The sequence below is a fragment of the Pollicipes pollicipes genome, unplaced genomic scaffold (genome assembly GCF_011947565.3).
Source record: "Pollicipes pollicipes isolate AB1234 unplaced genomic scaffold, Ppol_2.1 Scaffold_4740;HRSCAF=5597_pilon_pilon_pilon, whole genome shotgun sequence".
Classification (NCBI taxonomy): Eukaryota; Metazoa; Arthropoda; class Thecostraca; order Pollicipedomorpha; family Pollicipedidae; genus Pollicipes; species Pollicipes pollicipes.
Window position 1 is genome coordinate 38,117,689 of NW_023596545.1, and position 14,405 is coordinate 38,132,093.

The following is a 14,405-nucleotide window of genomic DNA, read 5'->3' on the forward strand; positions in this document are numbered from 1 at the left end:
TGCGCAAAAGTTCGCAAGCAAATATTTGTATGTGTTAAGCAATTGTACGGCCGAGGCGGCCGGGAGGGGGCGGCGGTCCATGGCGGTTTAGTCCCCCCCCCCCCCTTCTCCTCCTGCCGTCAGGTTTAAGCACAGTTTTCCACCATAACATTACTGGATGTTATTCCGTTTTTTGATAATCAGGAAAGCTACTTTGGTTAAATCACATAGACACTACCGTGTGCAGTGGTATGTAAAGCCCAGCAACCGTAATTTAGTAACTAGGCTAGTGGATATTCGAGTGAGTGTGTATGGTATGTAGCTGAAACAATGTATGTGAAGTTAGCGATTTATTCAGCGATTTTTACAGCGACAAGTTCCCATTTCCTTGAAAAATCGCTTCAAGGTCAATTGTGTCGTGAGAACACCAAAAATGACCCTTGTTTTGCAATATCATGTGACCTTCCCGGTCAAAAGCTGGGTCAAAGGGCGGGGAACTCGATATCACCCAAAAATTACCGGCCGATTTTCAACTTGCAAATGTCAGAACATTCAACACAGAAAAAACTAGCATCCGTCAAAAAGTCTTTACCTGTCAAAGTCACCCTTCAAGGTCGCACGGGCTCAAAAGCCGGGAAACTCCATATCACCCAAAAAATTACCGGTCAATTTTTAACTAACGAACAGCAGAACATTCATCACAGAAAGAGCTAGCGTCCGTCAAAAAGTCCTGACCTCTCTAGGTCACCCTTCAAGTTCAAAGGCGGGCTCAAAGGATGGGGGACTTCGTGTCACCCAATAATCGCCGGACGATTTTTAACTAACAAACAGCAGAACATTCATCACGGAAAGAGCTAGCGCGCGTCAAAAAGTCCTGATCCCTTAAGGTTACCCTTCAAGGTCAAACGTGGGCTCAAATGACGGGAACTCCATATCACCCAAAAATTACCGGCCGATTTTTAACTAAAAAACATCCGAACATTCACCACGGAAAGAGCTAGCGTCCGCCAAAAGTCCTGACCTCTCAAGGTCACCCTTCAAGGTTAAACGCGGGCTTAAAGGACAGAGAACTCTATATCACCCGAAAATTACCGGCCGATTTTTAACTAACAAACAGCAGAGCATTCATCCTAGGAAGAGCTAGGGTGCGATGCATCTAAGGATATTGTTGTTTGCGCATCAGCGCCCCCCAAGCTCACGTCGGCTGACGGCCCAGGCAGGGCCATCTAGTGAAATGTATATACAATGCAGTGTTCGTTTACTCGCTACCATATTATGTTGCCTACCGCCGACTGTACGGCAATTATTTTCATGTTCATCCATGCACCGTGGAACGAGACGTTCATGCCATGAGCCCCACGCAGCTCGGTGTCCGCTGTGATTTTAGTGCAAAAGTGACTGGGTTTTATTTCCCCGCGCGGTCCAGGTATGAGCTCCTTGAATCACAGCGCAGTTCAGATATTAAACAGAGTTTAACATCCACATGCGCTGTGAGACACCTGCCGTCTATGTCGCGCGCACTACTCAGCAACGTTTTGCTCTGCAATAGCTGTCTGGCTAGACGTTTGCTATGCACCAGTTATCTACCTCCAGACGTACTGTCTTTGTGTGTGCGTGCGGGTCCGTGCGTGTGTGTGTGTGTGTGTGTGTGTGTGTGTGTGTGTGTGTGTGTGGTGTGTGTGTGTGTGTGTTGTGTGTGTGTGTGTGTATCTGTGTGTGTGGTTGTGTGTTGTGTGTTTGTGTGTGTGTGTGTGGGGGGGTAGGGGGTAGGGTGGGGGTGTGGGTGTGGGTGTGGGTTGGTGTGGGTGTATGGTGGGTGTTGTGGGTGTGGGGATGTGGGTGTGGGTGTGGTGTGTGTGGGTGTGGGTGTGGGTGTGTGGGTTTGTGGTGGATGGTGTGTGGGTAGTGGGTGTGGGTGTGGGGTGTGTGGTGGGTGTGGGTGGTGGGTGTGTGTGTGTGTGTGTGTGTGTGTGTTTTGTGTGTGGGGTGTGTTGTGTGTGTGTGTGTGTGTGTGTGGCTGTGTGTGTGTGGGTGTGGTGTGTGTGTGTGTGTGTGTGTTAGTGTGGTGTGTGTGTGTGTGTGTGGTGTGTGTGTGTGTTGTGGTGTGTGTGTGTGACCCCCAGTCTGTATTGATTACCCTGGTAGCCACTTGGTTTTTGGGGGTCGCACTGGGCGTCTGAGCTGTGGCGTCCCAACCTCGATCACGCGTCTGAATACACGGCCAGGTGAAAGGTTTGCATTTTACTTTATGCCATGGCTCTCCGTTACGGTGAGGAGGGTGTGGATAGCCTCAAAAGGCGAAGTCTTGGAGAGCCGAATAAAGTGGAGATGAGCTGGGACAGATACACCGCAATCACCAACACATTTGCATTCTCTTCTTATTGTATGCTTCTCAAATGTTATACAATCACCCATGGTCAGAGACAACTATTTCAGGGAATTATACGACGACAAACGTTAAACTCGGCCGATCAACCTTAAACGTCACCACAAAACATTGAGTGCAGAGCCATCAAAAGAACAAGCCGAATATCACCATGGAGGTTGACCTCAAAAGGCATGATTTTGACGAACGCTGTATCTGACCAATGTTAATGTTCTAACGCTTCACGAGTCGAAACAAGATGGCAATTTGTAAGTGATCTTGAGCTCTCCGTCCTTTGAGTTCTTGTTTTACCTTCAAGGGTGACCTTGACAGGTCAGGACATCTTACGGACGTTAGCTCATGCGCTTGTGAATACTTTGCATGCTTATTGTTTCAAATCGGTCGGTACTTTAAGGGTGATTTAGAGTCCCCGTCCTTTCAGCCCGCATTCAGCCCGCTTTTTGTGGTGAATGTTCTGATGTTTGTTAGTTAAAGATCGGCCGGTAATTTTTGGGTGATATGGAGTTCCCCGTCCTTTGAGCACGTGTTTGACCTTGAAGAGTGACCTTGAGAGATCAGGACTTTTTGACAGACGCTAGCTCTTTCTGTGGTAAATGTTCTGATCTTTGTAAAATAAAAATCGCCCGACAATTTGTGGGTGATATGGAGTTTCCAGTCCTTTGAGCCCGCGTTTGGCCTTGAAGGGTGACCTAGAGAGGGTCAGGACTTTTTGACGGACGCTAGCTCTTTCTGTGATGAATGTTCTGCTGTTTGCTAGTTAAAAATCGGCCGGTAATTTTGGGTGATATGGAGTTCACCGTCCTTTGAGCCCGCCTTTGATCTTGAAGACTGACCTTGAGAGGTCAGGACTTTTGAACGGACGCTGGTTCTTTCTGTGTTGAATATTCTGACGTTCTCAAGTTGAAAATTGGCTGGTAATTTTTGGGTGAAATCGAGTTCCTCGTACTTTGACCCAGATTTTGACATGGAAGGTCATATGATGTTGCAAAATAAGAGTCATTTTTGGAGTTCTCATGCCGCAATTGACCTTGAAGCCATTTTTCAGGGAAATCGAAACTCGTTGCTGTAAAAATCGCTGAATAAATCGCTAACTTCACGGACATACTGAAACAAAGGTGCCAGAGAAAACCAACATTGATAGCTCACTGATACGCTGGGTACTGTACCTGCTAGCGTTTTTGGGATCTGCAAGTCCGTTCGCAGTGCGTATTTATTGTCAATGAGACTCGGAGACGCTCTTTACGTCCAGCCCCCATCGCAAATCATGGTCACTCCCCCCCCCCCCCCCTTCTCCGTCGCAAAGCAAGTTAGCCCCGCCCCCTCCGTTGAGAAGGCTGGCTGAGCCCCTGGCTTCCAATATTTTACACACGTGAAACATTGGAAAAGTTCGCATGGAAAAAGTTTGTACACACAATGTGCCAACACAAATGTTCGAAGGCATTGATCGCATAGCAGCGTGTTCGTATGGATAGTACTTATACGGAGAGTGTTTCAGGGTAGATCGATCACCCGGGTATCAAATGGCACACCATGAACTCTCAAAGTTCGCTGACATGATCTCTGCCAACTGATCTCGGACATGACATCGACCGTATAATTTCTAGCTCTATCCTGCGTACAGTTTGCAAGTAAAAGCCTCGGGCATTGATGGGTCGGTCGCAAACGGGTGCGCGCGGGTGCCAGCGGGCGCAGTGCGGGAGCAGCGGGTGCACCTTTCCCCTGGACTTTAAGCAAGTAATCCGGGTGTCGTCGGAGCTTTTGCCCCCCGCATTCCACAACCGAGCGACTCCCGCCGCAGCCGTCAGCTGGCGTCAGTGGCGCGCTCAGCTGGCGTCGGTGGCGCGCTCAGCTGGTGTCAGTGGCTGGCGTCCGTGGCGTGCTCAGCTGGCGTCAGTGGCGCACTCCGTGCTCTGCAGTGAAGAGTTTTAATTTTTGATCCTACGGTCTCAACCATTCCAGGGCCATTTTCAACTGTTCTCATTGGTACGAGTTTATCTGCTGGCCGCCGTTGGGCATGCTAGTGCCATAGAGAGTAAGGCTAGCCATGAAATCTGAATCGACAGATGCCATTATCACTGTCTATAAAACACGAGTGCATTTAATATTTTGTGTGCGCACTTTATCAAGCAGGCTTTAATTTAGCAGAAGCTTAAATCCTGAGAAATGTACTAACTTTTCGTACTTACATGATACACCAGCTTACTGAACTTTTGGGAAGGTACTTTTGTCAAATGAACTTGGCGAACATTGGCATAATCATTTTGCGTACTTCATCCTACGGTGACATACCAGCATTTGCGTACGTGCTTTTTGTAATACGGACCTCATCTCTGACGATTATCTGCGCACGAACATTTGCAACGATCTTTTTCCGTACGAACTTGTGCGAGCACAAACACTTATGTCGCAAATCTTTCCTCAACGAACAAGTTACCACGCGAACCTTATCGTCTACGATTTTTTACATTACGAACTTTAGACACTTCCAACTTTATGCTCCTAACACTCTACCCGGACGAGCCTTAATACACGGGTTTAATTCTACGAGTAGCTGCATGCAAGATTTGCACATGCGCATTTTCGTCTGCAGCCCTATGTATGTGAAGTGTATGAGAATAAATGCAGCGCGGCGCCACCGTGTGCATCAATACTATTCGCGCCATCTCAGCGGTACAGTTCGCATATGCCAGTCGACGCAGCACTGGACCTTTTGAAAAGCCGGGACATTACGCAAACACATTTACCCGCCACATGTTCGCCAAACAGCCGACCTGTCTGGGCTATCTCATCATTGTGTTCTTCCGCATGCATTTCAGATATCTAATCATAAACATCAGACCGGAACCAGCGGTAAGCCGTCTCTGTGCCCGATGCGTCAAACCCCGGCCTGCTTTGTCATTTTTTTTTTCTTTCTGCGTGGAACACAGATTTCGAAAAGTTATCATCTATTCTCAATTCAAAAAAGGCATGAACCTCATCGCCATTTGAATGATAAAATCTCGCATCAACACATAAGGCGTAAAAGTGTCTTCTAGGGCCAAAGCGCCTCAATCAAAATAACCTAAGCCGAACTAACCTGTTACGCCGGTGCTGCACACGCGAACTGAAAGCATTGAGAGCGCCGTATGTTTCGGGGCACACTGGTGTCGGTGCCCCTCTAGCTTCGATACTTCATGAATTCAATAACACCCATTGAGTGTGGAGACAATCCTTCAATGACTGCTGTAGATGCGTCGCCAGATCTATCAGGCGCCCTAACCTGCACCAGCGACTATGCGGGCTGCTGGTTTACGACGAATATGGCCAAAAAACTGAAGAACCTCAATACATATATATATATATATATATATATATATATATATATATATATATATATATATATCCTTGTAGAATAACAAGGAGAATGAAGAGATATGTGTATTGATATTTCGGTCACATGCCTTCATCGAAATGAATTTCAGTAGTCTATAATGTACTACTGAATGTCACAAGTAGGAATAGGCTAAGAAGACGCTACTGATAAATGTTTCGATAAAGCCATGCAGACGAAATGTCAATGCATTTCTCTCTCCATTTTCCTGACTATTCTATGAGGAACGAGGCTGTTAGTACTGTCTTATTTATACGCATAATGCTCCTCGCAAATGCGCTCAACAGCTTACGCTGTAAGGTCTCGCAAAATTGCGGGCCCGTGACCAATATGGGAGGCGCCTGAGCGGCAAAGTGGGAAACCATTTATGCTTTGCTCGATCGTAGCATGCCGATAGACGACGCACAACAGGACCCCTTGTTCCAATTTGATGGGGTTGAAGTGCTGCTTCATTTTATCAGGGATTCTTTACCGTTGAACGCAAAACAAGATTAGGTACGTTTTGGTACGCTTAATGCTTTGAGGCGTACCTTAAACGCAGCCTGTTTTCCAGATGGCACAGGCGTGATCACGGTGGTGCCCGTCTCAGACCGCTCCAGTGTTATTCCTTCGAATCAACCCGAAATAAATGAGGAACAGCAGGAAGTTCTTTTTATTTAACAAAATGTCTTAAAACAACTTAACAAATAATATTTCCAAAGGCGTAATACGAATACGGCAACCACAAAGTAGACACAAGGACTCTCTTCCGTGAATGTACAGACCGCTCGCAATCCCAGTCTGTGAGCTCCGACACGCACCGCGTTCGTGCGGGAATGCATGATATTTATCGATCTAAGTCATTATCACCGGATCCACGACATAATACGAAGAAGCGAAAATTTCGAAAGAAACCCGGCCTTCTGTACAGAAGTTTCTAACGTTCCTCAAAGTTCAAAACATCAGGACAATTTAGCACGGCGGTAAGATCTGGGCCGCATCGTATGATGATTCCTTTCTGTGTCGGCTAACAGCACGAAACACAACAACAATCGAAATCCACGGACAATAAATGCAAAACACGGTAGCGTTTACGCATCACACAACGTACGCGCAGGCCGTATGCAACACCATACACTCAAGACTGACCAGCGCGCAGTACAGCATATGCAGCCGACATAGCCCAGCGACGGGAATAACTGTCACGGACAGCGCACACGTGGCAGCTGCCACCCGCCACTACAGCCCGCGCCGCGGAGGCGGCGGCGGAGGCGTGTCCCTCCGAGCCCGCTGGCTCTGCCGCGACCCGACGGCGGCCGAGCGGGCGTCCCGGCAGCGCGCCTCGCCTGACCGGCCGGCGGCAGCGGGCAGCGGGCAGGAGCAGGAGCAGGAGCAGGGCGGGCAGGGGCCGCTCTCCGGCGGCGCCCGACGCGTCCGGTCGGCTTCGCCACCGCCGCGCGCGGGCGGCGCGCCATTGCGGTGCAGCCGGCGGCGGCCCGGCGACCGGCTACACGGCCCACAGTGCGTTGTTGAGCCATAGCCAGTCGATGAACACGTCGGCGAAGCGCTCCTCCTCCGGCCCGTCCGAGTCAGAGTCATCGCTCGACGACGGGTCGTCGTGCATGACGGCCGGGTAGTCGGGCGCCGGACTGCCCTGGCAGAGCTTGACCCGGTCGTCGTCCGGCTCGGCCAGATACAGCTGCTCCAGGTCGGTGCCGCCGACGATAAGCGACAGGCGGCGCCCGGCCGGCAGCTTCGACACCAGCGAGTCGTACAGCTGACGCGAGATGCACTGCACGCAGCTGACGTCCAGCGAAGCCAGCGACCGACATGTCATCGACAGACTGCAACGGAGCGTCACACGTCACTGACGGACCGCAACGGAGCGTCACGCACGTCACCGACGGATTGCAACGGAGCGTCACATCCGTCACCCGCGGACTGAAATGGAGCGCCGCACGCCACCAACGGACTGCAACGGAGCATCACACCCGTCACCGACGGACCGCAAAGGAACGTCACACGTCACCGGCAGACTACAACGGAGCGCCACACACGTCACCGACGGACTTGCAACGGAGCATCACACCCGTCACCGACGGACTGCAACGGAGCATCACACCCGTCACCGACGGACTGCAACGGAGCATCACACCCGTCACCGACGGACTGCAACGGAGCATCACACCCGTCACCGACGGACTGCAAAGGAACGTCACACACAGACTACAACGGACGGTGGCACACGTCACCAATGGACAACGGACAGGCCATAGCAGGCGAAACAACTGTTACTGTCACGACTGAAGCACAGGGTCACACGGTCCATAGACCGACCGTTGAAATCTCCCCGTTGCGTCACTTTGCACACGGCACAGGCAAGGCACTCTTTCTACCAGGGAGTCGAGGAGCAGCAGATGCTGCGAACAGCTGCACTTTGTCGGCCGACTACCCGATGTTCCGACTGCCGCACCACCACCGTGCCGGGCATGGGGAGCGGCCGGCCCCGCGGCCCCGCACGCCTGCCGCGGCCGCCGGCACCACTCACTCGAACAGGCCCTTCTCGGTGAAGGGGCGAGCGGGCGCTGTAGTTCTCCCGCAGCAGCAGCGTGGCGAGCCGGGCGCAGTTGGCCAGGCTGCGCAGCACCTCGTCCGTCACCTCGTTCTGGTAGCTGACAGTCCAGCCAGGAGAGCAGCGGCAGCCGACAGAGCAGCTGCAGGCCGGCCGCCGGCACGTACTTGTGCGAGGCACCGCCTGGCGGGCAGACGGGGCGGACCGGTCAGTCAGCGGCGGGCAGTCAGAGTCGGGCCGGGGTCACCGGCAGGCGGCCGCCGGGCTGGGGCAGGACGCGACACGTCGCGGCCGCGGCAGACTTCACAACAGCGAGCTGTATAATATCAACACGACCGCATCCGCCGAGTGCCCACTGGCGCATGCGCCCCTGGCACGCGGCTGGCGGGCAGTTGGGGCCGCGCAGTGCTGAGCGGCCCCTGCCGCCGGCTGCCGCCCCCCCCCCCCCTTCCCCGCCCGGCGGCGGCGCACCTCGCAAGTCCAGCCGCTCCAGCTTGGTGCAGTAGCTGACCAGCGCGCGAAACGTGTTCTTGTTGATGTTTGGGCAGGCGCCGGCAGCCAGTGACGTCACATTGGGCATCAGCTCGAGGAACTCCTCCGGCTGCACCAGGTTGCAGCCGCTGATGTCCAGGTGGCGCAGGTTCCGACACCTGGGCCAGGTCAGCTGAAGGTCAGAGGTGATACGGCCGCCAGCCCTCCGATGTCCAAGACACGTCTGCGCCCAACACCGACCCGCAGGGTCTGCCCTGCGACGACACAGTGCGCCCACATCCCGCCCGTCCCCACGCCGGGTAGGTGGCGACAGCCTGGCTGTGCGTCGACATCGCATCGTCAAAAGGTGCCACGGAGACAGAACTGTCTTTCCAAAGCCGCAAAGGAGATCGCAACCGGCGGACAATTCAATCCATGCCCGAATGGGAAGACCACCACTAAAATGCTAAAAACAGAAACTCCACACAAGATGTGTCCTTTTCCACCCAACATCTCGAGCTCTGACACAACGCAGCCCGGTCCGCACCAGCCACTGCCCCTCGAACCCCACCCGTCGCCACGCGCGCGGCGGCGAGCGCGGCCCCGCACCTGGCGGCGATGTGTTTGATGTCGTGTGACGTCACACGCGTCTGGCTGAGGCAGAGCTCCTCCAGCTGTGCGCACCGGTCGCCCACCAGGCAGAAGTTGTGCTCGCGGATGCGCGGGCACGCGCGCAGTGTCACCTTGCGCACCGACGCCGGCAGCAGGCTGAAGCAGTCTCCCGTCACACTGGTGGACACCAGCTCCAGGATGCGCAGCTCTGTCAGGTACCTGGACGGGGCCGCCAGCGGCGGGGTCACGGAGGGCAGCTCGGGGCAGCTCGCGGTGGCCGACGTCCGGGGAGGGTTGCCCGTGTCGAGGGGAGCAAGAGTGTCCGGGTCATGTTCGGCGTGTGGGTGACACGGCTAAAGACGTGCTGTTTATTCCCTGGGCATGATCGCTCCGTGAACTATGGCTACAACGCCGACACAGTGACGGAAACAGCTGCGATCGTGAAGCCGTATGACGAAACATACACCCACACACACCTTGCTCATTACCAGGTGACGTCGGCCGGAGAGATAACAGGCCGAAACCTGGTGTAAATACCAACACCCTACACATGGGCGACCGTCCCATCATTACGCAATCCATGATACCAGTACTTCGTCTCAAACATTCCGTAAAACGAAGAGTCGAAGTTAAAGTCACCTCTACGAACCAATGCTCCCCTGCTATTGGTAACTGCCCTCCACCGGACGCCCTCTGTCAGGCCGGCCGACATCGCGCACTCACTTGAGCAGCACCTCCAGGTTCTGCTCCTTGAAGTTGAGCTGCGGTACATTGATCCGCTGCAGCCGGGGACAGTTGCGGCACAGGTTCTCCAGAGCTCGGAACGACATCCGCAGGCAGCTGATGTCCAGGTCAATCAGCTGCGGACACAGCTTGCCTGCCGACACATGCGACAGACGCGAGGACATCAGTGACTAGAACAGCAGCGACCAAGTGCAAGGGGTACCTCAACATCGGATGGGCGCAGCTCGCACTTATGCCTTATGTGATACAGCTCATGCGACGTCCTACGTGATATCGCCACACTTCGTACTCGACTTACGGCGCTAGACGGCGCCAATGTCTGTGAAGCGGCTCAGCAGGACGTGACGGGCGTCCCGGTAGCGCACGTGATTCAAGTTGAAAATCAGAGCACCTCCGCTGCTTCAGACTGCTTTGAAATGACCTCAACGGTTACTACGTGATATCGCCGCTTATGTCTTGCGGCTTGAGAGCAAGGAAAGCCACGAATGTTTGCCCCTCCAGTGACATCACTGACGTTTAGCGATGTCATCAAATAAAGTAACATATGGCTGCAGAAAAACTTCTATGGAAGCAAACAAAAGTTATAAAAACAATTTCCACGAACTCATTCTACAGTTCACATAACCTGCAGACCGCAACTTTCGATTTTTCTGAATGCCTCCTTGACGTCATATGTACAGATGATTTTTACACACAGGGCTGCATACAGATATAAATATTGCAAAAACCAAACAAAAACGACCGAACAAAAGCCATCGTGAAAAATCCGTTAAAAATGGTGACAATCACGGTACGGGAAACGGTACTGTGCAAGTCCCCTGCAGTTGTGGTCGCAAATTGCGTCTTCTTCGGATAGATAAACAAACCTACGCCAGCACTTTTTCCAGTCTTGGCAACTGTTGCGCATTTGATCGCCAGTAACTGTTGGCTGTACTGACAAGTGAGTGAACCTATGGCAATGAAGGACTCATGAGGACTCAATGAGGCAATGAAGGACTCACACTTTCTCATGCATCACTGCATTAATCACGGATATTGATTGCGATTTGTGAGGTATGATTTTGTGTAACCCAAGAAAGGTTGAGTGCAACACACTCTCACAACAATAGCCGAATGCAGTGTGTTTATTGAAAGGACTGTTCTAATTGACGCTCAATGAAATCCGGCTAAGGTTTTCAAAATTTTAATTGTTATTGTAGTATTTTTCTGTGAAATGTTTGCTTAAAGCTGTTCAATTTGTGCATCCTGGTTAACTGGTGTGCCATGTATGCCATGGGATTTCTGTCACCGTCGTCACTCCTGTTAAAAAATTAGAAACGTTTGTTTCATATATTTGTGTCTGGCAGCACAATCTGGTTTTGTCATGATTTTAAGGCGTAACGAATAACAAAAATATATTCTTCTGCCGTTTTGGCATGATTTTAAAGCTCAGTGAATAACAAAAAATACATTCGTTTGCCCGCTACAAGGTTTGGCCCGCAAATGCTTGCCAAGTCTAGCCCACGGCCCAGCTAAAAGCCCGCAGGCACTTGCGGGTCAGAAATTGGCGGGTTGGCGGGCTGAAAATCTGCATCTCTAGTCCGTCACCAGCGCAGGTCTGTACAGCCCATCTGCCCTCATCGTCACGCTTTTGTTGAACAAAGGAAATTCCAAACCAAGAAAAGTTGTGCGTCATCAATTGGTGCAAACAGCACTAAGCACTGAGTCGGTGAGGTGACACAGGTGATACCGGTTGGCCAATTGTCGGTTGCCCAATTGTAAACTTGACACCAATCGACAGGGTACAGTCGCCCATAGCAAGCGTCTCCGCCAGATTCCCTGGTACCCGCGAATTCCGTCCCTCCGTTGCAAACGGACTGCCGCAGCTAGCGACGTCGCTCAACGAGCGTCCATGCATGAAATCCGGCGGCCGCCTGCCGAGCCTGCCGCGGACGTCGGGCGCGGGCCGGCGCGCACTGACCGATGCTGAGATGCCGTTGCGGGAGAGCCGTGCGCCGGCCGGCCCCAGCTCCAGCTTTTGCAGGTTCGGCAGCAGCTGCAGCACATGCTTGAACCGCTGGTCGGTCAGCACCGGGTGCCGCTGCAGGTGCATCGGGCCGAAGTACCGGTTCAGGTTGATCTGACGCACATGAGCGAAGGCTGAGCTGGCACAGCTCCCTCCAGCGGCGGGCACACTGTCAGGCACAGGCACCAGCGCTCTACAGACGCCGTATACTGCGGAGAGCGACCCTGACACACGCGCACGCAGCTCAGTCTAGCGGTCACGCTGTCAGCAGACGCTTGTCATGAACAGTCCGCTCCAGCGGCGGCACACTCTCCGACAGGCGCCTGCTACAAGCAGCTCGGGTGAGCAGTCGTACACTGCAAGCGGTCACCTATCCGGCACCGCCGATACCAGCGGCACCGCCACGGCCATCACCTGGCACCAGTCGGTCAGCTCAGCGTCACACCACCAGCAGTCACCAGTCGGCATGACTCCCCCAGTGGAGCAGCCCGGCGTCCTCGCCTCCCCCCACGCAGCCGCCCGTCCCGTACCGGCGCGCACGCGGATCCTGTCGCGCACGTTCAGGTGCGCCAGCAGGTAGAGCAGCACCTCCTCGGGCAGGCCGTTGATGTGCGGTGCCGCCGGCGGCCGGGGCTCGGCGGCCGGCGGCGCGCGCCGCTCGCTGCGCGCCGGCCGCCGCTGGCCGGCCGGCGGCGCTTGGCCGGCCGCCGCGCTGGCCCATCCGGCCGCCGACGGCGGCGTCGCATGCTGCGTGCGCTTCCGCAGCCGCTGCGACCAGCTGTCGGCGTCCATGGAGGCGACGCGGCCGGCACTGCGGGCGGGCGGGTTACGGACGGGCAGCGTGAAGGTGCGGTGGTCCGCTGGTCAGGGCCGTGGACCGTGACCACGGACGGCACGACGGCACGGCACTGCTGAAGACGGCACGGCACGGAGAGCGCGGGCTGAAGACGGCACGGCACGGAGAGCGCGCCATTACTCGACCACCGACCACGCGAGATGATTAACTATCTAGCTTCCAAGACTGTGAATACATATGAGTGCTGAATTGATTGCTAGGCAGTGCAAACTGCCATTGGTCTGATATGTGTGTTAAAAGTTGTCCTGGCTTGAGTAACTATTTGAGCAAATAACATTATGTTGACTACAAGCAAGGCCAACAGTCAAGTGTGTTATCACATAAACTGGCACTTTTTAAGCTTTAACAGCCTTCATAGTTGTCACTTGTCATATCAGTAAGCACTGTTTCAGTAAAAGGAGTTTTAAGTATTGAACTGCAATAATGCCATATTTGCATGCATGCTATGGCAGCAGTAGGCATTTTCCTGCAACACTGCAGGATGCCAGAACTTCCCTCCCCCATCCTATCCAGATGGGAACAGGTCTAGGCATAAGCAAACCTGTAGGCCAGGCTGTGCAGCTGGTCATGTCCACCTTGGTGCCACCCTGGGATCCACACCTTTCAATGCAGTTAGGGATTCACAATCTTTGAACATTTAAATGATTGCTGTCTGACAAGCAAATGCAAATGGGTTTGATAAAGATCTGTCACTAACTGCCTGATGAGGTGGAATATAATGCCTCAAAATCAATGGGCAATCTTATCACTGGGCAACTCAAAGGTGTGTCAGTGGCTGCCCAGGAAGTGATCACTGCTGCTTTTCAATCAGCTCTTGAATGCCCACATGGGATGTGGCTTAACTCAGGGCTGGGCAATGGAAATGGCACAGGCATGATATCCAGCTCCATGCTGTCAATATTCACCCAAAATATAAATGTTATGTTGTGACTTCTTTGACTATGCTAAAAGAAAATGTGCATTATCAAACCCATCAAAGCCTTATCCAGAACATGTTTGAACTTGTCTGCTGCCAGGTCATCACCAAGTCATGTTTGTTGTGAATAGGTGCCCAACTGTACCTTGGCAAACATTTCTTTCTTCTAAAAGAAATGAAAAAAGAAATGCCCCAGTACAATGATCAGAGCCATTACCATGAGTTCCCACAGCTTATTTTCCTCTCAAAACAAATATCATAGGCTAAAACACGTTTTGCCCCAAACTACCATTGGTTTGGTTCATGCCTGCATAACTGCTTTTTAAATACCAGCCATGTCCCTTCCAGTGCACTCCAGTCACCTGATCTCATTATTCATGCAAATGGCATCTAATATTGGAGAATCATGCTGATCTGATTTCTCATGAGTTAGACATGTCCCAGATTGACATAATATTTGAATTAGTCCTGCATTGTTCCATCATGAACATGCTATTGATCCAAATGTGCTGGTT

At 52.8% G+C, this 14,405-nt stretch overlaps 1 protein-coding gene across 1 annotated transcript; it reads right to left on the reverse strand.

Annotated features, from left to right (window-relative positions):
- Positions 1-7,175: 7,175 nt before the first annotated feature.
- Positions 7,176-14,047, reverse strand: LOC119098326 (F-box/LRR-repeat protein 15-like). The gene is made up of 10 exons (XM_037221247.1): positions 14,036-14,047; positions 12,649-12,706; positions 12,074-12,270; positions 11,618-11,624; positions 10,093-10,246; positions 9,367-9,588; positions 8,758-8,936; positions 8,392-8,469; positions 8,263-8,299; positions 7,176-7,558 (listed from the first exon to the last, which is right to left on the reverse strand). Exons 1-10 carry the CDS (start codon positions 14,045-14,047, stop codon positions 7,222-7,224), a joined length of 1,281 nt encoding a protein of 426 aa, XP_037077142.1. The 3' UTR covers positions 7,176-7,221.
- Positions 14,048-14,405: the final 358 nt, after the last annotated feature.